This window comes from Thalassophryne amazonica, unplaced genomic scaffold (assembly GCF_902500255.1).
Source record: "Thalassophryne amazonica unplaced genomic scaffold, fThaAma1.1, whole genome shotgun sequence".
NCBI classification, from domain to species: Eukaryota; Metazoa; Chordata; class Actinopteri; order Batrachoidiformes; family Batrachoididae; genus Thalassophryne; species Thalassophryne amazonica.
In genome coordinates, this window is record NW_022986276.1 from 237,041 (window position 1) to 263,800 (window position 26,760).

General features: G+C 51.4%; 1 protein-coding gene across 1 annotated transcript in view; it reads left to right on the top strand.

Moving 5' to 3' along the window:
• Window positions 1–26,760, top strand: part of LOC117505945 (zinc finger E-box-binding homeobox 1-like) — a gene marked incomplete at its 3' end in the record, with an annotated part of 179,063 nt that overhangs the window by 142,374 nt on the left and 9,929 nt on the right. Inside the window, exons 2-5 of the mRNA XM_034165483.1 lie at window positions 2,172–2,351; window positions 22,218–22,376; window positions 24,612–24,814; window positions 25,926–26,052. Of these exons, the coding sequence (XP_034021374.1) occupies window positions 2,172–2,351; window positions 22,218–22,376; window positions 24,612–24,814; window positions 25,926–26,052 (669 nt within the window). The remainder of the gene's footprint in view (window positions 1–2,171; window positions 2,352–22,217; window positions 22,377–24,611; window positions 24,815–25,925; window positions 26,053–26,760) is intronic.

The window sequence follows — 26,760 nt, forward strand, 5'->3', positions numbered from 1 at the left end:
ATTTTGTTTAAGCTGGAATGTCTGTCAGTGAGTTCAGGGCAGGTCTTGAAGCTGCACCTCGCGTTGCCAGATCCACACAGGCAGCCCGCTAACGCCCGTGAACACGTGGGCGTGTCTTTGGCCTTTCCGAGTTGTTGGGGTCCTCGGCGCTGAGTTGCCTGCATGCTGGCTCATGCTTGGAGCAATGCACCATGGGACATGGCAGTGGTGCTCTGTGTTTCTTGCAGTGTAACGGGCGTGGCAGCCCGCCAGGCCAGTGACAGATAACATCAATGAAATCATGCAAAATATCCACGAATCAGCAATTAGTTTGTTTTTTCAGCAGCCTTATGATCAACTCTGCAGCTCTGAGACTGTTCAAATGGCATCATGGTCATGGAAGTATTGTCAAACTGTTTTTGGAGCCAGTGGACTCTTCGTGGACCCACCTGAGCAGAGAATCCGTCCATCCCCACCTCTCAAAAGTAACCATCTATTTGCAACAGCCAGGTGAAATGTGGGCGTGTCCTCAGCACTAAGGCGTGTTCTGGATCCTGCACAGAGAAACGCACCGCACGTCCAAAATATCATTGATGACGATCCCCCATAATCCAGTACCAGCTAACAACTCGTTTGACACATAGCGGAACCCAAAGATCTTCCAGAGCACGCACACTCATACATGCACAGTGGTTTGAATCAGGGAACACGCCAACATTAAAGCAGCAGTTAAATGCGAATAGCGTCGCGCTCGCCATCACTCACGTTCTCACACACCCACTCATCATCGCCATCTACAGGTTTACTGCTGCACACGTGCTCAGAGTTTATTCAGGCGGCTCCAGTCGGCCCATTTTTCAGCCGGAGCTCCCATTAGGAGGACGTCCCCCGCAGACCAACCCGCCGCCTGCAGATCGCCCCGAAATAAATCTGCTTCCTGAGGCTGAGAAACAAGTGATTGTTTTCCTCCGCAGCTGCAGTTTGTCCCTTTTTGTGTCTCCTGTGTGTAGATTAAAGGGGGGGGTTGTGTACTTGATGTGTGAGCGGATCACAGCGATCAACACTGATCAGTCTATTGATTATTTATGTGGCTAATTAATTGTTTGGTTGATGTTAATGATAATTCATATTCATTTATTCATTTTCTACACCCACTTACTCCAATCAAGGGTTCAGGGTAGGTGGGGGTGGGGTGGGGGGCTGGAGCCTATCCCAGCAGTCAGCTGGGGTTCATCCTGCACAGGACGCCAGTCCATCACAGGGACACACAAACACGTCTGTGTCCAGCTTCAAGTTAAAGTCAGTGGTTCAGTGAACCTGCATGTTTTTGGATGTGGGAGCAGCCGGAGAAAATCCACACCAACACGGGGAGAACACGCAAACTCCATGCAGAAAGGACCAGGCGGGAAGAGAACCCATGACCTTTTTGCTGTGAGGCCACAGTGCTAACCACTAAGCCACTGTGCCAGTTAATGATAATAACACTAATATGATTAGTTTGATTTATCAGAACTCAAACTGCATTTTGTCTTCTTTTAGATTTGGCCCGTGTAGATTCGGGTCAGACTGCTGCTCCGCTGGTTCCCTTTTTCTTCGTACAGTTTCTGGCTGTGATAAACGGTGTCTGAGAATGAAGAAACTCACCTGGACCGGAGGGGTCGTCCGTCAGCGTCGTTCGTGTGTGTCTGAAAATGCTGGACCAGTGAAGCTAACACTTGATGTGCATGTTTGTAGCCATGAGGACAAAGTTTGTTTGAGGCGTTGCGGTCCATTTTCAAATATGGCTGCCATGGCAGACATATTGAAAATGTCACCCAGAGCCACTCGTCAGCAATTTTTAAAGATATTGAGTTGAAATTTGGTCCAAGGGTAGCTAGTAGACAGCTCTAAAACAGATATGACAGATTTTTAAGATTTGTTAAATTTTGACCTTGATACAGTCTTTGGAGTTTGGCCACACCCACTTTTCTCCCTGAATCTGTGGTGTTTTGTGTCATCCAGGTGAGCTACAGTACCTGTGCCACTGTTTTATCATGAATGGATGCAGTTGTATTGATCGCTCTTCATCCTGTTGTTGTTAGATGCTTTGATCCCGTCCTCTACGTGTGAAGCAGCGGCATGCTGGACCCTCAGAACAACGGCTGTGCTGTGGTTCTTTGGTGGCATTAAATTGTGTCTTCTCTCCTCTACAGTGACAAACTTCAACAATGGCTTGGAGGCCAGCTCAGACTCCGATGATGAGGACAAGCTACACATTGTGGAGGAAGACAGTCTGCAGGAGCCTGAGGCCGCCGACACAGACGGGACCGCGCAGCAGGACGGCTACGATGCCGCTGTAGCAGTATTACCCCACAATGGCTCCTGGAACGGAGGTGAGACGTCACCATGGCAACAAGATCACTTTGTGTTTATTAAAACAAGACCATGAGACGTGGACGGCTGCAGGTTCTCAGACCCGGAACTGAATGTGTGTAACTCGGTGGTGGACTAGGTGTTGGACTCGGTGGTGGACTGGGTGGTGGACTGGGTGTTGAACTTGGTGGTGGACTGGGTGTTAAACTTGGTGGTGGACTGGGTGGTGGACTAGGTGTTGGACTCGGTGGTGGGCTGGGTGGTGGACTGCGTGTTGGACTTGGTGGTGAACTGGGTGGTGGGCTGGGTGTTGGACTCGGTGATGGACTGGGTGTTGAACTCTGTGGTCATCTGGGTGTTGTACTGGGTGGTGGGCTGGGTGGTGAACTCTGTGGTGAACTTTGTGGTGGGCTGGGTGTTGGACTCGGTGGTGGACTCAGTGGTGAACTGGGTGTTGGACAGGGTGGTGGACTGGGTGTTTGACCCGGTGGTGGAAAGGGTGGTGGTGTGGGTGGTGGACTGGGTGGTGGACTCAGTTTTGACTTGGTGTTGAACTCGGTGGTGGACTGGGTGGTGGACTGCATGTTGGACTTCGTGGTGAACTGGGTGTTGGAGTGGGTGATGGACTGGGTGTTGGAGTGGGTGTAGAAGGAGAGAGCATATCTCACCCATATTGGCCTCTCTTCATTGGCTTCCTGTTAATTCTAGAATAGAATTTAAAATTCTTCTTCTTACTTATAAGGTTTTGAATAATCAGGTCCCATCTTATCTTAGGGACCTCGTAGTACCATATCACCCCAATAGAGCGCTTTGCTCTCAGACTGCAGGCTTACTTGTAGTTCCTAGGGTTTGTAAGAGTAGAATGGGAGGCAGAGCCTTCAGCTTTCAGGCTCCTCTCCTGTGGAACCAGCTCCCAATTCAGATCAGGGAGACAGACACCCTCTCTACTTTTAAGATTAGGCTTAAAACTTTCCTTTTTGCTAAAGCTTATAGTTAGGGCTGGATCAGGTGACCCTGAACCATCCCTTAGTTATGCTGCTATAGACGTAGACTGCTGGGGGGTTCCCATGATGCATTGTTTCTTTCTCTTTTTGCTCTGTATGCACCACTCTGCATTTAATCATTAGTGATCGATCTCTGCTCCCCTCCACAGCATGTCTTTTTCCTGGTTCTCTCCCTCAGCCCCAACCAGTCCCAGCAGAAGACTGCCCCTCCCAGAGCCTGGTTCTGCTGGAGGTTTCTTCCTGTTAAAAGGGAGTTTTTCCTTCCCACTGTAGCCAAGTGCTTGCTCACAGGGGGTCGTTTTGACCGTTGGGGTTTTACATAATTATTGTATGGCCTTACCTTACAATATAAAGCGCCTTGGGGCAACTGTTTGTTGTGATTTGGCGCTATATAAAAAAAATTGATTGATTGATTGATTGATTGAACTGGGTGTTGCACTGGGTGGTGGACTGGGCGTTGATCTGTGTGTTGGACTGGGTTTTGGGGTGGGTGGTGGATTGGATGGTGGACTTGGTGGTGATCTGGGTGATGGACTGCATGTTGGACTTGGTGGTGGACTCGGTGGTGGGCTGGGTGGTGGACTGCGTGTTGGACTCGGTGGTGGACTGGGTGTTGAACTCGGTGGTGAACTGGGCAGTGGGCTGGGTGTTGAACTGGGTGGTGGACTTGGTGGTGAACTGGGTGGTGGAATGGGTTTTGGACTGGGTGGTGGGCTGGATGTTGGACTCGGTGATGGACTGGGTGTTGAACTCTGTGGTGAACTGGGTGTTGGACTGGGTGGTGGAATGGTGATGGACTCGGTGGTGGACTGGGTGGTGGACTGCGTGTTGGACTTGGTGGTGAACTGGGTGGTGGGCTGGGTGGTGGACTGCGTGTTGGACTTGGTTGTGGACTGGGTGGTGGACTGCGTGTTGGACTTGGTGGTGGACTGGGTTGTGGGCTGGGTGGTGGACTGGGTGGTGGACTGGGTGTTGAACTCGGTGGTGGACTGGGTGGTGGGCTGGGTGGTGGACTGCATGTTGGACTTGGTGGTGAACTGCGTGTTGGACTGGGTGGTGGACTGGGTGGTGATCTGGGTGTTGGACTGGGTGGTGGACTCAGTGGTGGACTGGGTGGTGGGCTGGGTGCTGGACTGCATGTTGGACTTGGTGGTGGACTCGGTGGTGGACCGGGGTGTGGACTGCGTGTTAGACTCGGTGGTGGACTGGGTGGTGGACTGGGTGTTGAATTCGGTGGTGGACTGGGTTGTGGGCTGGGTTTTGAAGTGGGTGGTGGACTGGGTGTTGGACTGGGTGGTGGACTGCGTGTTGGACTTGGTGGTGAACTGCGTGTTGGACTGGGTGGTGGACTGGGTGGTGATCTGGGTGTTGGACTGGGTGGTGTGCTGGGTGGTGGACTGCGTGTTGGACTTGGTGGTGAACTGGGTGGTGGACTGGGTGGTGGATTCGGTGGTGGACTGGGTGTTGGACTCGGTGATGGACTGGGTGTTGAACTCTGTGGTCATCTGGGTGTTGTACTGGGTGGTGGGCTGGGTGGTGAACTCTGTGGTGAACTGGGTGCTGGGCTGGGTGTTGGACTCGGTGGTGGACTTGGTGTTGGACTGGGTGTTGAACTCAGTGGTGAACTGGGTGTTGGACAGGGTGGTGGACTGGGTGTTTGACCCGATGGTGGAAAGGGTGGTGGTGTGGGTGGTGGACTGGGTGGTGGACTCGGTGGTGACTTGGTGTTGAACTCGGTGGTGGACTGGATGGTGGACTGCATGTTGGACTTTGTGGTGAACTGGGTGTTGGACTGGGTGTTGGAGTGGGTGTTGAACTCGGTGGTGGACTGGGTGGTGGACTGCATGTTGGACTTGGTTGTGGACTGGGTGGTGGGCTGGGTGGTGGACTGGGTGGTGGACTGGGTGTTGAACTCGGTGGTGGACTGGGTGGTGGACTGCGTGTTGGACTTGGTGGTGGACTGGGTTGTGGGCTGGGTGGTGGACTGGGTGGTGGACTGGGTGTTGAACTCGGTGGTGGACTGGGTGGTGGGCTGGGTGGTGGACTGCATGTTGGACTTGGTGGTGAACTGCGTGTTGGACTGGGTGGTGATCTGGGTGTTGGACTGGGTGGTGGACTCAGTGGTGGACTGGGTGGTGGGTTGGGTGCTGGACTGCGTGTTGGACTTGGTGGTGGACCGGGGTGTGGACTGCGTGTTAGACTCGGTGGTGGACTGGGTGGTGGACTGGGTGTTGAATTCGGTGGTGGACTGGGTTGTGGGCTGGGTGTTGAAGTGGGTGGTGGACTGGGTGGTGGACTGTGTGTTGGACTGGGTGGTGGACTGCGTGTTGGACTTGGTGGTGAACTGCGTGTTGGACTGGGTGGTGGACTGGGTGGTGATCTGGGTGTTGGACTGGGTGGTGTGCTGGGTGGTGGACTGCGTGTTGGACTTGGTGGTGAACTGGGTGGTGGACTGGGTGGTGGATTCGGTGGTGGACTGGGTGTTGGACTCGGTGATGGACTGGGTGTTGAACTCTGGTCATCTGGGTGTTGTACTGGGTGGTGGGCTGGGTGGTGAACTCTGTGGTGAAGTGGGTGGTGGGCTGGGTGTTGGACTCAGTGGTGAACTGGGTGTTGGACAGGGTGGTGGACTGGGTGTTTGACCCGATGGTGGAAAGGGTGGTGGTGTGGGTGGTGGACTCGGTGGTGACTTGGTGTTGAACTCGGTGGTGGACTGGGTGGTGGACTGCATGTTGGACTTCGTGGTGAACTGGGTGTTGGACTGGGTGATGGAGTGGGTGTTGAACTCGGTGGTGGACTGGGTGGTGGACTGCATGTTGGACTTGGTGGTAAACTGGGTGTTCGACTGGGTGATGGACTTGGTGGTGGACTGGGTGGTGGACTGCATGTTGGACTGGTTGTTGAACTGGGTGTTGCACTGGGTGGTGGACTGGGCGTTGATCTGTGTGTTGGACTGGGTTTTGGGGTGGGTTGTGGACTGTGTGTTGGACTTGGTGGTGGACTCGGTGGTGGGCTGGGTGGTGGATTCGGTGGTGGGCTGGGTGTTGGACCCGGTGGTGGGCTGGGTGGTGAACTCTGTGGTGAACTGGGTGGTGGCCTGGATGTTGGACTCAGTGGTGGACTTGGTGTTGGACTGGGTGTTGAACTCAGTGGTGAACTGGGTGTTGGACAGGGTGGTGGACTGGGTGTTTGACCCGGTGGTGGAAAGGGTGGTGGACTGGGTGGTGGACTCGGTGGTGACTTGGTGTTGAACTTGGTGGTGGACTGCGTGTTGGACTCGGTGGTGGACTGGGTGTTGAACTCAGTGGTGAACTGGGTGGTGGGCTGGGTGTTGAACTGGGTGGTGGACTTGGTGGTGAACTGGGTGGTGGAATGGGTTTTGGACTGGGTGGTGACTGGGTGGTGGGCTGGATGTTGGACTCGGTGATGGACTGGGTGTTGAACTCTTGTGAACTGGGTGTTGGACTGGGTGGTGGAATGGTGATGGACTCGGTGGTGGACTGGGTGGTGGAGTGCGTTTTGGACTTGGTGGTGAACTGGGTAGTGGAATGGGTGGTGGACTGCGTGTTGGACTTGGTGGGGGACTGCGTGTTGGACTTGGTGGTGGACTGGGTGGTGGACTTGGTGGTGGACTTGGTGTTGGACTGGGCGGTGGGCTGAGTGGTGGAATGGTCGTGGACTCGGTGGTGGACTGGGTGGTGGGCTGGGTGTTGGAGTGAGTGTTGGACTTGGTGTTGAACTGGATGGTGGAATGGGTGGTGGGCTGGGTGGTGGACTGCGTGTTGGACTTGGTGGTTGACTCAGTGGTGGACTAGGTGGTGGACTGCGTGTTGGACTCGATGGTGGACTGGGTGTTGAACTCAGTGGTGGACTGGATTGTGGGCTGGGTGTTGAAGTGGGTAGTGGACTGCGTGTTGGACTGGGTGGTGGACTGTGTGTTGGACTGGGTGGTGGACTGGGTGTTGAACTGGGTGTTGAACTCGGTGGTGGACTGGGTTGTGGAGTGCGTGTTGGACTTGGTGGTGAACTCTGTGGTGAACTCGGTGGTGGGCTGGGTGTTGGACTTGGTGGTGGACTTGGTGGTGGACTGGGTGGTGGGCTTGGTGGTGGAATGGACGTGGACTCGGTGGTGGACTGGGTGTTGAACTGGGTGGTGGACTGGGTGGTGGGCTTGGTGGTGGAATGGACGTGGACTCGGTGGTGGACTGGGTGGTGGACTGGGTGTAGAACTGGGTGTTGAACTCGGTGGTGGACTGGGTGGTGGGCTGGGTGGTGGGCTGGGTGTTGGACTTGGTGTTGGACTTGGTGTTGGACTGGGTTTTGAACTGGGTGGTGAACTGTGTGGTGGGCTAGGTGGTGGACTGGGTGTTGGACTCTGTGGTAAACTGGGTGTTGGACTGGGTGGTGTAATGGTCGTGGACTCGGTGGTGGACTGGGTGGTGGAGTGTGTGTTGGACTTGGTGATGGACTTGGTGTTGAACTGGGTGGTGGACTGGGTGGTGGAATGGGTGTTGGACTGGGTGGTGGACTGGGTGGTGGAGTGCGTGTTGGACTTGGTGGTGGTGGTGGGCTGGGTGGTGAACTCTGTGGTGAACTCGGTGGTGGGCTGGGTGTTGGACTTGGTGGTGGACTTGGTGTTGGACTTGGTGTTGAACTGGGTGGTGGACTGGGTTTTGAAGTCGATGGTGAACTGGGTTGTGGGCTGGGTGGTGGACTGGGTGTTGGACTGGGTGGTGGACTGGGTGGTGGAATGGACGTGGACTCGGTGGTGGACTGGGTGGTGGGCTGGATGGTGAACTGGGTGGTGGACTGGGTGTTAGACTGGGTGGTGTACTGGGTGGTTTGCTGGATGTTGGACTCGGTGATGGACTTGGTGTTGAACTCTGTGGTGAACTGGTTGTTGGACTGGGTGGTGGAATGGTGGTGGACTGGGTGGTGGAGTGCGTGTTGGACTTGGTGGTGAACTGGGTGGTGGAATGGGTTTTGGGCTGGGTGTTGGACTTGGTGGGGGACTGCGTGTTGGACTTGGTGGTGGACTGGGTGGTGGACTTGGTGGTGGACTTGGTGTTGGACTGGGCGGTGGGCTGAGTGGTGGAATGGTCGTGGACTCGGTGGTGGACTGGGTGGTGGGCTGGGTGTTGGACTTGGTGTTGAACTGGGTGGTGGAATGGGTGGTGGGCTGGGTGGTGGACTGCGTGTTGGACTTGGTGGTTGACTCGGTGGTGGACTAGGTGGTGGACTCGATGGTGGACTGGGTGTTGAACTCAGTGGTGGACTGGATTGTGGGCTGGGTGTTGAAGTGGGTAGTGGACTGCGTGTTGGACTGGGTGGTGGACTGTGTGTTGGACTGGGTGGTGGACTGGGTGTTGAACTCGGTGGTGGACTCGGTGGTGGACTGGGTTATGGAGTGCGTGTTGGACTTGGTGGTGAACTCTGTGGTGAACTCGGTGGTGGGCTGGGTGTTGGACTTGGTGGTGGACTTGGTGTTGGACTTGGTGGTTGACTGGGTTTTGAAGTCGGTGGTGAACTGGGTTGTGGGCTGGGTGGCGGACTGGGTGTTGGCCCGGGTGGTGGACTGGGTGGTGGGCTTGGTGGTGGAATGGACGCGGACTCGGTGGTGGACTGGGTGTTGAACTGGGTGGTGGACTGGGTGGTGGGCTTGGTGGTGGAATGGACGTGGACTCGGTGGTGGACTGGGTGGTGGACTGGGTGTTGAACTGGGTGTTGAACTCGGTGGTGGACTGACTGGGTGGTGGGCTGGGTGGTGGACTTGGTGTTGGACTTGGTGTTGGACTGGGTTTTGAACTGGGTGGTGAACTGTGTGGTGGGCTGGGTGGTGGACTGGGTGTTGGACTCTGTGGTAAACTGGGTGTTGGACTGGGTGGTGTAATGGTCGTGGACTCGGTGGTGGACTGGGTGGTGGAGTGTGTGTTGGACTTGGTGATGGACTTGGTGTTGAACTGGGTGGTGGACTGGGTGGTGGAATGGGTGTTGGACTGGGTGGTGGACTGGGTGGTGGAGTGCGTGTTGGACTTGGTGGTGGTGGTGGGCTGGGTGGTGAACTCTGTGGTGAACTCGGTGGTGGGCTGGGTATTGGACTTGGTGGTGGACTTGGTGTTGAACTGGGTGGTGGACTGGGTTTTGAAGTCGGTGGTGAACTGGGTTGTGGGCTGGGTGGTGGACTGGGTGTTGGACTGGGTGGTGGACTGGGTGGTGGGCTGGGTGGTGGAATGGACGTGGACTCGGTGGTGGACTGGGTGGTGGGCTGGATGGTGAACTGGGTGGTGGACTGGGTGTTAGACTGGGTGGTGTACTGGGTGGTTTGCTGGATGTTGGACTCGGTGATGGACTTGGTGTTGAACTCTGTGGTGAACTGGTTGTTGCACTGGGTGGTGGAATGGTGGTGGACTGGGTGGTGGAGTGCGTGTTGGACTTGGTGGTGAACTGGGTGGTGGAATGGGTTTTGGGCTGGGTGGTGGACTGCGTGGTGGACTTGGTGTTGGACTGGGCGGTGGGCTGAGTGGTGGAATGGTCGTGGACTCGGTGGTGGACTGGGTGTTGGACTTGGTGTTGAACTGGATGGTGGAATGGGTGGTGGGCTGGGTGGTGGACTGCGTGTTGGACTTGGTGGTTGACTCAGTGGTGGACTAGGTGGTGGACTGCGTGTTGGACTCGATGGTGGACTGGGTGTTGAACTCAGTGGTGGACTGGATTGTGGGCTGGGTGTTGAAGTGGGTAGTGGACTGCGTGTTGGACTGGGTGGTGGACTGTGTGTTGGACTGGGTGGTGGACTGGGTGTTGAACTGGGTGTTGAACTCGGTGGTGGACTGGGTTGTGGAGTGCGTGTTGGACTTGGTGGTGAACTCTGTGGTGAACTCGGTGGTGGGCTGGGTGTTGGACTTGGTGGTGGACTTGGTGGTGGACTGGGTGGTGGGCTTGGTGGTGGAATGGACGTGGACTCGGTGGTGGACTGGGTGTTGAACTGGGTGGTGGACTGGGTGGTGGGCTTGGTGGTGGAATGGACGTGGACTCGGTGGTGGACTGGGTGGTGGACTGGGTGTAGAACTGGGTGTTGAACTCGGTGGTGGACTGGGTGGTGGGCTGGGTGGTGGGCTGGGTGGTGGACTTGGTGTTGGACTTGGTGTTGGACTGGGTTTTGAACTGGGTGGTGAACTGTGTGGTGGGCTAGGTGGTGGACTGGGTGTTGGACTCTGTGGTAAACTGGGTGTTGGACTGGGTGGTGTAATGGTCGTGGACTCGGTGGTGGACTGGGTGGTGGAGTGTGTGTTGGACTTGGTGATGGACTTGGTGTTGAACTGGGTGGTGGACTGGGTGGTGGAATGGGTGTTGGACTGGGTGGTGGACTGGGTGGTGGAGTGCGTGTTGGACTTGGTGGTGGTGGTGGGCTGGGTGGTGAACTCTGTGGTGAACTCGGTGGTGGGCTGGGTGTTGGACTTGGTGGTGGACTTGGTGTTGGACTTGGTGTTGAACTGGGTGGTGGACTGGGTTTTGAAGTCGATGGTGAACTGGGTTGTGGGCTGGGTGGTGGACTGGGTGTTGGACTGGGTGGTGGACTGGGTGGTGGAATGGACGTGGACTCGGTGGTGGACTGGGTGGTGGGCTGGATGGTGAACTGGGTGGTGGACTGGGTGTTAGACTGGGTGGTGTACTGGGTGGTTTGCTGGATGTTGGACTCGGTGATGGACTTGGTGTTGAACTCTGTGGTGAACTGGTTGTTGGACTGGGTGGTGGAATGGTGGTGGACTGGGTGGTGGAGTGCGTGTTGGACTTGGTGGTGAACTGGGTGGTGGAATGGGTTTTGGGCTGGGTGTTGGACTTGGTGGGGGACTGCGTGTTGGACTTGGTGGTGGACTGGGTGGTGGACTTGGTGGTGGACTTGGTGTTGGACTGGGCGGTGGGCTGAGTGGTGGAATGGTCGTGGACTCGGTGGTGGACTGGGTGGTGGGCTGGGTGTTGGAGTGAGTGTTGGACTTGGTGTTGAACTGGGTGGTGGAATGGGTGGTGGGCTGGGTGGTGGACTGCGTGTTGGACTTGGTGGTTGACTCGGTGGTGGACTAGGTGGTGGACTCGATGGTGGACTGGGTGTTGAACTCAGTGGTGGACTGGATTGTGGGCTGGGTGTTGAAGTGGGTAGTGGACTGCGTGTTGGACTGGGTGGTGGACTGTGTGTTGGACTGGGTGGTGGACTGGGTGTTGAACTGGGTGTTGAACTCGGTGGTGGACTCGGTGGTGGACTGGGTTATGGAGTGCGTGTTGGACTTGGTGGTGAACTCTGTGGTGAACTCGGTGGTGGGCTGGGTGTTGGACTTGGTGGTGGACTTGGTGTTGGACTTGGTGGTTGACTGGGTTTTGAAGTCGGTGGTGAACTGGGTTGTGGGCTGGGTGGCGGACTGGGTGTTGGCCCGGGTGGTGGACTGGGTGGTGGGCTTGGTGGTGGAATGGACGCGGACTCGGTGGTGGACTGGGTGTTGAACTGGGTGGTGGACTGGGTGGTGGGCTTGGTGGTGGAATGGACGTGGACTGGGTGGTGGACTGGGTGTTGAACTGGGTGTTGAACTCGGTGGTGGACTGACTGGGTGGTGGGCTGGGTGGTGGACTTGGTGTTGGACTTGGTGTTGGACTGGGTTTTGAACTGGGTGGTGAACTGTGTGGTGGGCTGGGTGGTGGACTGGGTGTTGGACTCTGTGGTAAACTGGGTGTTGGACTGGGTGGTGTAATGGTCGTGGACTCGGTGGTGGACTGGGTGGTGGAGTGTGTGTTGGACTTGGTGATGGACTTGGTGTTGAACTGGGTGGTGGACTGGGTGGTGGAATGGGTGTTGGACTGGGTGGTGGACTGGGTGGTGGAGTGCGTGTTGGACTTGGTGGTGGTGGTGGGCTGGGTGGTGAACTCTGTGGTGAACTCGGTGGTGGGCTGGGTATTGGACTTGGTGGTGGACTTGGTGTTGGACTTGGTGTTGAACTGGGTGGTGGACTGGGTTTTGAAGTCGGTGGTGAACTGGGTTGTGGGCTGGGTGGTGGACTGGGTGTTGGACTGGGTGGTGGACTGGGTGGTGGGCTGGGTGGTGGAATGGACGTGGACTCGGTGGTGGACTGGGTGGTGGGCTGGATGGTGAACTGGGTGGTGGACTGGGTGTTAGACTGGGTGGTGTACTGGGTGGTTTGCTGGATGTTGGACTCGGTGATGGACTTGGTGTTGAACTCTGTGGTGAACTGGTTGTTGCACTGGGTGGTGGAATGGTGGTGGACTGGGTGGTGGAGTGCGTGTTGGACTTGGTGGTGAACTGGGTGGTGGAATGGGTTTTGGGCTGGGTGGTGGACTGCGTGTTGGACTTGGTGGATGACTCGGTGGTGGACTGGGTGGTGGACTGGGTGTTGAACTCGGTGGTGGACTGGGTTGTGGGCTGGGTGTTGAAGTGGGTGGTGGGCTGGGTGTTGAACTGGGTGGTGGACTGGGTGGTGGAATGGGTGTTGGACTGGGTGGTGGTCTCGGTGGTGGGCTGGGTGTTGGACTCGGTGATGGACTAGGTGTTGAACTCTGTGGTCATCTGGGTGTTGGACTGGGTGGTGGAATGGTGGTGGACTGGGTGGTGGGCTGTGTGGTGGGCTGGGTGGTGGACTGGGTGTTGGACTTGATCTGCTCCACTTCTACCTTCTTTAGCTTTGTTTTCTTTCCCTGCTCTTCCCGTTTCTTCTGCTCACAAAACCGAGTTGAGATAATGAGATAATGTTGGAAGGCTTCTCGGCTGTGATTGAAGGATGAGCTCTGCACTCCTCAGGTGGTGTTAGGCTTCTATCCAAGAAAGTTTTCTGAGCGTAGTGTTGTTTAGAGAACGAGAACCCGTTTGACGTTTTGAGCGTCAGCCTCTCAAAGCGTTTTTACACATTGCACACTCTGGAGCTGCAGTGACATGGACACAAGTGAGAACAATGTGGCACATTGTTAAAAGACACACTGAGATATCTGCTGCCACACTGTAACACTGCCACAACGTCTGATAAAAACCTGGGGTGACGCAGTCAGAACCTGTGCAGCCTATTAGAAATGCAGTAGAATGTATTCATTCGTGGTGTATTCTCCATGAAAATGTCAAGGATGTGGTCCAACTTTGGACATGTTCACAAAATACACAGCGAGGACATAGTTGAATCAGGACACAGAAAGAACTAATTAAAGACGGCAAAATGACGCAGTGATGTAATTAAACCTGATAGGGACTTTGTTGACCTGTAGAAGTGTGGTGTGCACGAGCTGTCACTGTCCACGGTGCTGAAGCACAGACAAAGAAAAAAATTCTCTCCGATAACTTGTACAAATCAGTTTTCTTTTCAAGGCATGCACTCACTCACTCACTCACTCACCTTCAACCATTCAAGTCGAGGAGGCAACAGCAGGGGACCCCAGACGTCCCTTTCCCGTGCACATTGACCACCTCTGACTGAGGGATCCCGAGGTGTTCCCAGGCCAGTGTGGAGATATAATCTCTCCACCTAGTCCTGGGTCTTCCCCGGGGTCTCCTCCCAGAGGGACGTGCCTGGAACACCTCTCTAGTGAGGCGCGCAGGAGGCATCCTTACCAGATCCCCGAACCACCTCAGCTGGCTCCTTTCAATGCAAAGGAGCAGCGACTCTACTCCGAGCTCCCCACGGATGACCGTACTTCTCACCCTTTCTCTAAAGGAGACACCAGCCACCTTCCCGAGGAAGCCTATTTCGGCCGCTTGTACCCGCGATCGAGTTCTTTCAGTCATGACCCAACCCTCATGACCATAGGTGAGAGTAGGAACAAAGATTGACCAGTAGATCGAGAGCTTCACCTTTTGGCTCGGCTCCCTTTTCGTCACAACAGTACGGTACAGCGAATGCAACACCGGCTGTGCTGCACCGATTCTCTGGACAATCTCACTCTCCATCGTCCCCTCACTCGTGAACAAGACCCCGAGGTACTTGAACTCCTTCACTTGGGGCAAGGCCATATTCCCTACCTGGAGTAGGCAATCCATCGGTTTCCTGCTGAGAACCATGGCCTCAGACTTAGAGGTGCTGATCCTCATCCCATCTGCTTCAGACTCGGCTGTGAACCGATCCAGTGAGTGTTGGAAAAAGCAGTGATGAGACCCTGAGCCCACCAAACTGGAAACCCTCCTCCCCCAACTACACATTGAAATTCTGTCCATAAATATCACAAACAGGATTGGTGACCAGGTGCAGCCCTGGTTGAGGTTGTTTTTTTTTTTTTTTTAGAAGCAGGTTTGTGTTAGTCTCAGGACATTTAACCAAAGTCTCTTCTGCAGCATTGACCTTTGGTGGAGTTTTCTTGTTTTCTTTCGATTGGACTTCAGGTTTTGGTGTTCAGCTCATTACTGGACATTTTTGAAGTGCATCTGCACAGCAGATATTCCTGATTGTGGGAAAAATAAAAAGGATCCTTAAAATATAAAGAAACACTAAACAGTTAAAAATAATAATTAAAAAAAAAATGAAAGTTGAGTTTTTATGGTCTCAGAAGTAACAAAAATGATGCAGCTTTATTTGGTAAAAATAGAAATAGAACCATTTACAAGTTAAAACGTTCACCCGCAGTTCGATTGATACTCCACCAAGTCGTCAGTCCTCCCTCGGCTCGGCGTCACTCCAAAAAGTCGCTGATGAAAAGCTTCTCCCAGCAGGCTGATGAGAGAATCCTTCTGCTGCTGTTTTTTAAGTTTTTTTATGGTTCAGCAGACGCAAATCCAAGATGGCGATCGCTCAGCTTTCTCGGGAAGTGAAAATCTCCGCCCCCTTGCTGTGTCCGATGTGACGCATTGATGCCTCTGGTGTGAAAGAGCCCTTTAGAGATTTGCTTTCAGTTTGAATTTGAGGAAGATAATTTTAGAAATTTTTAGTCTTTATATTTTTTGTATTTCTTGTATTTAAAATGTCAAACAAATTAAAATGTGTGAAATTCCGAGTGTTCCAATACTTTTGGAGGGCACAGTATCCTAACCTTATGATGAGTGCAAAATGAGTGTGGTTTAAACTGTTTGGTTTAAGAAGGTTTAATTTTCATTGTTGCTGCACTTTGTGTCAAATCATAGTCATATCGTATATCATATTAATATGACAATATTGATATCCGATAATTTGTCCATATTGTACAGCCCGACTGTCAACTAGCTGAAAACTTTGAATATTAATTTACATCGACATTTAAAAAAAAAATGTTTAAAGTGGCAGGAGGTTAAGAGGGCTGTAATTAGAGGGGTCTGGGGGGTGGAGCCCCCCAGAAGCTGAAAGGCAAAAAAAAGAAAAATGCTCAAAAAGGTGGGGGGTCTCGTTCATGTCTGCAAAAAAACCCCCAAAAAACAACAACAACAAAAAACCCCACCTCACTCCACAGATATCCAAAAACAGGAGTTCTGCTTCTCACGCCAACAACACAAATTACAAATTCCTGCTGAGTATAGACCCTTTTCCATTCTGGGCGTGGTTACCCATGATTCCTAGCGCACCTCCATATCATCAGGTAGAAAATGTAAATGGAGCGAGTGCCAGTGAGTCGCGAAACATCTGCTATCACTAAAGTGGGGCGGAGCAGATTTGACAGAGGGCAACAGAGACCAGAGATCTGAGACCTCAGGCCACAGACCTGAAACCTGAGACCAGAGGCCTGAGACCTGAGGCCTGAGATCTGAAACCTGAGACCAGAGGCCTGAGACCTGAGGCCTGAGATCTGAAACCTGAGGCCTGAGACCTGAAACCTGAGACCAGAGGCCTGAGACCTGAGACCTGAGGCCTGAGACCTGAAACCTGAGACCAGAGGCCTGAGACCTGAGGCCCGAAACCTGAGACCAGAGGCCTGGGACCTGAGGCCAGAGACCTGAAACCTGAGACCAGAGGCCTGAGACCTGAGGCCAGAGACCTGAAACCTGAGACCTGAGGCCAGAGACCTGAAACCTGAAACCAGGGACCTGAGACCAGAGGCCTGAGACCTGAAACCTGAGACCAGAGGCCTGAGACCTGAGGCCTGAGATCTGAAACCTGAGACCAGAGGCCTGAGACCTGAGGCCTGAGATCTGAAACCTGAGGCCTGAGACCTGAAACCTGAGACCAGAGGCCTGAGACCTGAGGCCTGAGACCTGAAACCTGAGACCAGAGGCCTGAGACCTGAGGCCCGAAACCTGAAACCTGAGACCAGAGGCCTGGGACCTGAGGCCAGAGACCTGAAACCTGAGACCAGAGGCCTGAGACCTTAAACCTGAGACCAGAGGCCTGAGACCTGAGGTCTGAGACCTGAGACCAGAGGCCTGAGACCTGAGGCCTGAGATCTGAGACCAGAGGCCTGAGACCTGAGGCCTGAGATCTGAAACCTGAGGCCTGAGACCTGAAACCTGAGACCAGAGGCCTGAGACCTGAGGCCTGAGACCTGAAACCTGAGACCAGAGGCCTGAGACCTGAGGCCCGAAACCTGAGACCAGAGGCCTGGGACCTGAGGCCAGAGACCTGAGACCAGAGACCTGAGGCCTGGGACCTGAGGCCAGAGACCTGAAACCTGAGACCAGAGGCCTGAGACCAGAGGCCTGAGATCTGAAACCTGAGACCAGAGGCCTGAGACCTGAGGCCTGAGATCTGAAACCTGAGGCCTGAGACCAGAGGCCTGAGACCTGAGGCCCGAAACCTGAAACCTGAGGTCTGGGACCTGAGGCCAGAGACCTGAAACCTGAGACCAGAGGCCTGAGACCTGAGGCCTGGGACCTGAGGCCAGAGACCTGAAACCTGAGACCAGAGGCCTGAGACCTGAGGCCTGAGACCTGAAACCTGAGACCAGAGGCCTGAGACCTGAGGCCCGAAACCTGAGACCAGAGGCCTGGGACCTGAGGCCAGAGACCTGAAACCTGAGACCAGAGGCCTGAGGCCTGGGACCTGAGGCCAGAGACCAGAGGCCTAAGACCTGAAACCTGAGACTGGAGACCTGAGGTCTGAGGTCTGAGACCTGAAACCTGAGACCAGAGGCCTGAGATCTGAAACCTGAGACCAGAGGCCTGAGACCTGAGGCCTGAGATCTGAAACCTGAGGCCTGAGACCTGAAACCTGAGACCAGAGGCCTGAGACCTGAGGCCTGAGACCTGAAACCTGAGACCTGAGGCCCGAAACCTGAGACCAGAGGCCTGGGACCTGAGGCCAGAGACCTGAAACCTGAGACCAGAGGCCTGAGACCTGAGGCCAGAGACCTGAAACCTGAGACCTGAGGCCAGAGACCTGAAACCTGAGACCAGGGACCTGAAACCTGAGGCCAGGGACCAGAAACCAGAGGCCTGAGACCGGATCCCGTAGATCTGAGGCCAGAGATCAGAGACCTGAAACCAGAAATCTGAGACCAGAAACCTGAGACCAGAGGCCTGAGACCTGAAACCTGAGACCAGAGGCCTGAGACCTGAGGCCTGAGATCTGAAACCTGAGGCCAGAGACCTGAAACCTGAGGCCAGAGACCTGAAACCAGAGGCCTGAGACCTGAGGTCAGAGACCAGAGGCCTGGGGCCCGAGACCTAAAACCTGAGGCCTGAGACCTGAGACCACAGAACCAAGGCTGTACTTTGCTGTTTTGTCATGCTTAAGGCAGGACGGTGGTGAAGTGTTTACATGTGTTTGTGTCCTGCCCCAGGTGGAGCTGTGAAAGAAGCTGCTGCGCCCCCTGCAGGCTGGGCAGCACTGCAGCACCAGTCCATCCTGCCCAATAAAGTCCCCACAGCCTGTTATTCAGAGGGAGGGGTTTGTGCAGAAAGTGTTGGAGTGCGGCACTGTGAGCGTGAGCGCGTGCTAATGTGTCCGCGTCACATGATTTCCTGTTCTCATTCCATTCTGATGCTGCACACGTGCGCTGCAGGATTCTGGTTGTTATTAGTGTGCAGGTCTGAGGTCTGACCGTGGAGTCGGGGGGGCAACTCACACCAGATGCATCACTGAAGGGGGAGGGATCAGTGTAATGAGTGGGTGGAGCAAAATAAAGCCCGGGGGGGGGGGTCTGACTAACTGAATCCCAGTGTAACATGTGGAAGTCAGAGTCAGAGTTGTACTGGAACCTGCAGGGGGAGACACACATACTGATGATGTCATCAGCGGGGTCACACTTCCTGCTGTTTTGGGGTTCAAAGGGTAACAACATTCTGGCTTTGAAACCAGTTTATTTTCAGTGTAAATGCTCCGTAAATTTGGTCCTGATGTATGTTGTGCAGGAGGAAATGCCGCCCAAAGTAGGAGGAAGCAGGACAGAGGAAAGGAGGTGAAGAGGAAGCATAGAGAGAGAAAACAAGTGGTTGAGTTTCATTTTTAGTCTAAAATTAAATATACAGGATTTTTTCTTCTGCTGTGTCAGATTTTATTTTGTGAATCAGCTTCATTCAGAGTTACTTTCAAACCCTTAAAAACATGGTGTGGTTCAACTGGTTTAAAGCTGAAACTGCACTCGAACCTCAGGATCACTGTCAAAACACGGCGGAGACTTTCAGCATCCAAATATTTATGGACCTGACTTCACATCGGTTTCCTTTGTCAGACAGGCAGCAAGGAGTCAGGGAGGAAGGTGAGAGGACAAGGATGAAGGGAAAGGGAGCTGCAGAAGGACAGAATGTGCAGGAGGGGTGTGTTTCAGTGGGGGCGGAGCTTTGCAGTGAGATCATGGGAAGCAGAGATCTGTGGGATTACAATGAACAAACAGACTCCGCCCCTCTTTTTATGACCACCACACGCAGTGAAGCTGCACCTGTTCTATATGATCAGGCTCAGTGAGAGGAGGGGGTGTGGCCTTTGGCACCAGTCCTGCCTCCATGGCAACAATGGAAACAGTTTCCTGCATCGCTTGCCGTCGTCTCTGGCTCAGATCTTTTCCTGCTGTTCTAACAGGTTGTGGCTGCAGTAACACACATTTTCCGGCTGGTTTCCTCATGATCAGCACAAGCTGTTGATTGGCTGCACACATTTGGGCCGTTTGTTCGCGGTGTGGGAGGAGCAACGTCACTTCTTATTGTGGAAAAATATTGTTGTGAATCCACTTTGAAATGCTGCAGGCTGAAAGTAACACATTTAGGCTTATTCCAACAATCCATTTCTGAGAAATTTTCCAGATCTCCCTGTGAGCAGCTGCCTGAAACGTGATCTTAGAATCCACTCAGAGCATGCTCACCCAACACCAAGGTCACATGCTGTCCAAGGACATTGTCATCTGATCACCAAATACCATCATCCTCTGACAACTTTGTTAAATGTTACTTTGTGCCTGGCATTCTTCTGGATCTCAGTTCCAGAATGTGTTCTGGATCACCTCCAAAATGTAAACACTTATTTCCTGGAACATTATCCATCTGCTCACCAAATTTCATTGAAATACATTCATGACTTTTTGAGTTTTCCTGCTAACAAACAAAGGAACACCCTGGTTTTCACTCGGGGTCACCACAGCACATCCAAGGTGGATCTGCATGTTGAATTGGAGGAAGTTTATGCTGGATGCTCTTCCTGACAAAACTCCACACACATTACATGGATGCACTGAAACCAAGCGCACTAACCACGTGGTTTTACAAAAGCAGCAATAATTTGAAATGGAAGAAAGTGACAAACAAGTTCATTTAAAGCAACTTCTAACACATTTTGGAAGCATTCATTCATTCACTCTGTATACTAGCTTACACCAATCAAGGGTCATAAGGTGAGAGGTGGGGTTCACCCTGGACAGGACACCAGTTGGTCGCAGGGCCACATGTACATATACACACACACACACAGTTTAAAGTTTCCAGTCCATCTAACCTGCGTGTCTTTGGATGTGGGAGGAAGCCGGAGCACCCACAGGGAACCCACACAAACACTAGGAGAACACGCAAACTCCACACAGAGAGGCCACGGGTGGGAATTGAACCCACAACCTTCTTGCTGTGAGGAAACACCACTAAGCCACCGTTTTGGGAGCAGATGAACTTAAAAAGTTGAAAAGTAGTGGTTGAGGAGGGAAGCTTTGGTTACCTCCTGAATTGTGGCCAAAGTGCAACATCTCGTGGCAGATTAAAACCAGGTCACTCTCTGCACTAAAATGTTCGCTGTCCGTCTTTTCTCCTCATTAAAAACAAAACATCTGGTTTGTTTTCCTCACTGCAGCAGGCAGCAAAAGTTGAATATTTTTGAGGGGCGGGGATCCGGTTTACTGGCTGCTGCTGACAGCCAGCAGCATCATCAGTCTTTAAATGCTTTGTGAAGTTGCTGGTTGGGACTTAAGGCCCCATTAAAAAAAACAAAAAACAAAACAAAAGCATTAGTTTATCATCTCCACCCACATGCAGAAATTGGGCCCAATCACTTTATTTTTATTTTTTATTGTGGCAAATTTTTTTTGATGGCGGTACAGCTGGTGCACGTCTGCTGGTTGGTGAGTGTGCTTTGACCGAAGATGGCCGGAACCAGAACTTACCGCTTGTCGTCACTGACAAACACAGACGGGAGGACAATTGCCAATAAAGCCAAGAGGCTGAAGCCGCAGTACGGGCTGAACACTGCCCTCAAGGTGCCAAAAAGCACTCGGTAGGTCCAGCTGCTCGGTCCGGTGTTGCGGACTGAACTGTCCACCCCTAAAAATTGGTCCCTCTTTTGCATCTGCTCATGCGTCATTTCTGAGCTCTGCCACTCGTCTGAGACAGAGTGTCTTCACCCAAAGCAATCAACTTTATTACTTTATTCATCCCCCTGAGGGGGAAATTCATCTGCCCTTAAAAATTAACCATCATATGACAAAAGTAAAACCTCTTAAATCAGTTTTAAGCAGAAACCTGGTGAAATTGATGCTTTGAAATGACTGAGACGCAGTGAACACATCAGCTAGCAGCTCGTGTAGCTGCGGCGCTCTGATCGCTTCCTTCATCTTTTGTGATGAAATAATGCTGAATTTATGTAGAAACAGACAGATGATGACTGGAGGCAGTTTGAAGCAGAAACAAGGCCATAATCTGAACTGAGGCTAATGACGCATGCGCAGGTGCAAAAAGTGGATTTGGGGGGGGCGACACTGACCCACAAACTTTTTTTTTTTTTTGGAGGATACTTCCGGCATTATGTACATATTTTTGTGGATTTTAAACAAATACTGTTGCAGAGCTGTGATGCTGGTTTAGTCATAGTTTGTCATTTCTGAGCCTCAAAATGTTACTGTATTGTTTGTTCTCTATTTTTAAGAAAAAGGAGAAAACAATCCACCCTCCCTCATCACTTTTTGATAAACTAGTTTTTTATGGAGCCTTAATGGTTTCAATGAGCCACAGATTTTCTGATGCCACAGTGGGAGATGGCTGCACAAAACTTCTTAAAATCACGTCTTTCAGAAATGTTTGTCCTGCAGACTTTTAGCTTTGATGCTTTTAAAGGTCCTTCTGACACTGTGGATGATTGGACACTCAGAGCTCTGATAGATATGTGCTGCCCTCTAGTGGCAGCGCTGCAGCATGACAGCTTTTACTCCTGGCTGAGTTATTTCTGTTTTCAGTCGGGGGGTATTTTTAAAATGTGCATAAATACTCAGATAGTTGAGTGTGCACATTTATTATCTCTGTTATATTTTCTTGGTTTAATTACAAACTACTTCTCTGCTGATTTGAACTAAACTTGATGTTGAGTGGACATGTGGAGGAGCCACTAAAGTTAAATTAAAATCACTGAAAATGATCACTCAGCATATTTGTTATATTCATTTCTGTGACACACATCCACAGGGGGGCGCTTTATTGTCAGACTGTATTTGAAGGTATTTGGATATTCATTACACCTGACAGGAACAAACAGATTTGGGCACCTGATGGTCTGCGTGCGGTCCAGAAGCTTCACGCTTCACTTTATGTTTCAGTGAAGGAGGAGTGTCCATCTGAAGAGGAGGCGGAGGAGGCGGCGGTCAAAGACACGCTGGTGGAGGAGATTCTGCAGCAGGGAGACACGCCCATCATTTACCCCGAAGCCCCGGACGATGAGCAGAGTCCGGCACAGACAGGAGGCGCCGAGGAGAACGGTACCGCCACCGTGCCTGAGCAACACCAAAAAAAAACACACACCAACCCACACATGATTTGGAACCTTAAAATTTAACCGTCCAGTTTTCTACTCAAAATGAGAACAAACAGAAAAGTGAGTTCAGTCACATTTTATTGAATACGTCAGCGTGTCTGTGGGGATCCACGGGCTGTAGAGTGGGTCGTGTTTATTAAAGTAGGTAGCTGATATTTTTCAAGGGTGGAAATAAATTAAGCAAAGTTTCTATGAGTTTGAATGACGTGTGAGTCCAGAATGTTTTCAGACCCTCAGACCTCAACAGTTTTAATGTTACTTTACTGTCTTAATGCATTTATAAATTGTTAAGGTTCTTGTTATCATATACACACGATTGTTGTTATTATTATCATTTATTTATTTATTTGACTTCTGTTTTGTCATTTGATTGTTAAATGGATCACATTGGAAATAAGTGTTTTTACTTTCTTGTGTCATCCATGTATTTTTAATGTATTTACAAACTTGGCTGTTATAAAACACATGTCAGAAAAATAAACTGTCCTCACTTAGAAATTCTAGATTAAGGAACCAAAGCTACATAATGTTTCAACCTGAAGATTATTAATCTAAACCTGATCGCACTCTCATGAATATAAGATTATAAACTGATCCCCCCCTTTTCAGCACTTTTTTGGAAAAATATTTTCTGAAGACAAAAGACTGCTTTTATTTGAAAATAATGCTAATAAAAGCTGATTTTATGGGCGGCCCCTTCTTTCCTCACCTATGCACGTACTGACACACTCACCTGTCAGTAACTTGAAAGCAGCCACTTTAAAGCTTTTTCTGTTCATATTTTTAAATGTTCTTTTTGTACCTGCCATTTTGAACATTGCACTCTATCACACCATATTTCTTGGCTGCTTGAGCGTTGTTTGATGATTCTGCTGCATTTATCCTCACAAGCTTAAAATTTTCATCATAACGGCAGTCTTAGATTATTTCTGTCTATGATTATTTCTCATTTGTTTCTTGGCAGAAGAGCGCCCTCATTAGGCTGTGAAGTACCTCATCCCAGCTTCAACAAATAAGCAACGCTGCATGATGTTGATTCCATAAAAACAATAAATTAAAGAACAGCCACACTCAATAGCAGCACTGAGACTCCATCCAGCTGCCTGTAGAGACGGTTGGAGGGTCGACCACTTCGGCCCTGGGGAGCTTACTCATTTCATGTGTATTTGGCGCCCCCTACTGTCACAGATGTATTGTGACATGTAAATGCATATTAACATACCTCATTTTTTATGATGCGGGGGGTGGGGGGTGTGCACCAGCTCATATTCAGAGCCTTTAGTAGTTTTGTTTTTGATTCATTTTTTTAAAAGCAGATTTTACTGTAAATTAGATAATATTTTAACTTTCAAACAGGTTAGGGTTACGTGATTCAGTTCTGAAGACAATCATGAATATATTCTGGAACTGAAATTTAGAAGAATGCTTTGAGCATAGCACCATTTAACTCAAAAAGTTGTGAGAGGATGTTGATGATATTTGTTGAGCAGATGGATATTTTTCTAGAAAATTGGATTTTATTTAGAATTTGATGTGGAACATATTTTCTAGAACACGTGAGGCCTTGGTGGAGGTACGCGCTCTCCGAGTGCCTTATACTAGCTTCATTGAGGTTTCATGTTCAGTATCCCCGAAATGTCAGTGACTGTGCTCAAAGTAATTCTCCTGTTATAAGCATAAAGTTAAGCTTACACAGCTGGTTTTAGACCTCTGTGACATATGTAACATACGTACCCACAGAGTGCTTTAATGTGACCTCAAAAGTCTGAACATTCGGTCGACAGCCAAAATCACATCTGCTTCTATAAGGAACAGGTTTGTCCTCATGTCCCACTGCAGCCTGTACTGGAGGTACTTGATATGAAGCGATGTCTCCACCTGGTGGACATTTGTCATTAATGCAGGTAGAGTAGGATTTCACCAAGAGCTTGTCTATGCATAAATCTGACAAACAGCTCACAAAGGTGCTTAAGCCATTTTAAACCGTTTTAAGCTAACTTCTGTTGAGTTTGTCTGCACGGAGTTCTGTCTCAGAGTCAGGTGATGCTGGAGAGATTTACCGGACGACACCTTTTACGTACATGAGGCACTTCACACGGCTGAGGTCGAACCTCACGACCCCGTCTGAGCAAACAGGTAGAATCAGCGTGAAGACGTTTCCCCCCCCTGTGTATCGTAGGAACGCCAGATTCCTTCTCCCAGCTGCACATCTGCCCGTACTGCTCCCGAGGTTACAAACGCAACGCCTCCCTGAAGGAGCACGTCAAGTACCGCCACGAGACCAGTGACGACAACTTCAGCTGCTCACACTGCAGCTACACCTTCACCTACCGCTCGCAGCTGGAGAAGCACATGAGCCACCACAAGAGCAGCAGGGAGCAGGTAAGGGCGGAGCCCACCTTCTGATTGGTCGTTCAGGCGAACAGTGCGGCGATAACGGTTTCGTCGCCCCGTCGTGTTTCCTGGGTGAAGAGGACTCGATCTTCTTGTGAACGTTGAGGCCCGGACAGGATGACGTTTGTAGGCGCACATCCTCATTGAAGTACGAGGACGTGAAAAACATCAGAAGGAGTCATGATCACAGACTGATCAAAGATCAGAAATCATCATCACGTGTCACAAAGGACCATTTGGGGTCATAAACCTTCGCTTTAAGGATGCAACGACTGTCACAGATATCTGCCCGGCAACACAGGGAAGCCAAAAAAAAAAACTTTGTCAATTTATTATCAGCAAAGTGGAAGCAAAACAAAACTTTTGGTCATTTTCAGAGATGATTCAAAAATAAGAGTTAAAAAAAACAACCTCCAGCAGGTGACAGAAATGAGATCTTTACTGACCCTGTCCTCGTCTCTGTCCACCCAGCTGTAAGGGGGGGCGGGGGACCTGAATCAGTCCTGAGTCCTGTCCAGGGGACGTCATGGACTCTGAACTGTCACCCCACACAGTCTGGGGGTAAACACACAAACCAAAAGCCCTCTTTAGTTTTTCTCCCCCCCCAGGTGGTTTTCCTCTGCATCTGACTTGTATTCAGGTTGCATACGTCCTCAGAGGAGCGTCCTTTGTCCTTCAAATGGAGGTAAATGATGCCCCCCCCCCGCATGTGGCCCATTTACTGTCTTCAAGAGGAACTCAAACCTTTTCTCACCCTGAGACCACTCCCACCGCGACCAATGGGAGCAAAGCTCATGAGCGTGTTGGGGGAAAGGGGGCGTTAGCGACTCTGTCATTGTTCACCTGAACGACCTTGTTTGGTTATCAATCGCCGCTGACGCGCTCAGGAGGGTTAAAACTTCAGGTCCCAACTCAGACTGAAGAGACGGATGCCTCGTGTCCCAGACTGACCCTGGACTCAGCAGCGTGTCCCAGACTGACCCTGGACTCGGCCTTTAGATGTAACTGTTTGGTTCCAGTTTCTTGCACCGACATGTTGTGATGCTTCTTCGTGCAGAATTTATCATCTTCTGCCTCCATTTTTTTTCTCTCATTTCAGAATAACATTTCGCCGTCGTCAGGAGGAGTGGGCGGAGCCATTGGAACCCGCAAGTTCAAGTGTACCGAGTGCGACAAGGCCTTCAAATACAAACACCACCTGAAGGAGCATCTGCGCATCCACAGCGGTGAGTCGCGGCCGCTTCCATGGTGCGCCACCACGTTTTAGTGAAAAAAAAAGGAAGGAGTCCGAAAAATAACACAGCTGTCGGAGAATCAGGAACGAAGCTTTATTTGAATCACTGCAGCATTAAAAAAAAAAGAAGCAGCATTGACTTTATGAAACTGACAGTAAATAACAAAAAAAAAAAAGACAGGACAGAACATCAGCAACTTCACAAAGTACAACTTTATAAAAAAGTGACGGCATTACGAAGCAGACTTCAGTCTCAATGAACACAGGCTTCAGTCTCAATGAACACAGACTTCAGTCTCAATGAACACAGGCTTCAGTCTGAACGAACACAGACTTCAGTCTCAATGAACACAGACTTCAGTCTGAATGAACACAGGCTTCAGTCAGGCTTCGGTCTGAGCAAACACAGGCTTCAGTCAGGCTTCGGTCTGAGCAAACACAGGCTTCAGGCAGGCTTCAGGCTGAACAAACACAGGCTTCAGGCATGCTTCAGGCTGGACAAACATGGGCTTCAATTTGAGCAAACACGGGCTTCAGGCTGAACGAACACAGGCTTTAGGCAGGCTTCAGGCTGAACAAACACAGGCTTTAGGCAGACTTCAGGCTGAACAAACACAGGCTTCAGGCATGCTTCAGGCTGGACAAACATGGGCTTCAATTTGAGCAAACACGGGCTTCAGGCTGAACGAACACAGGCTTT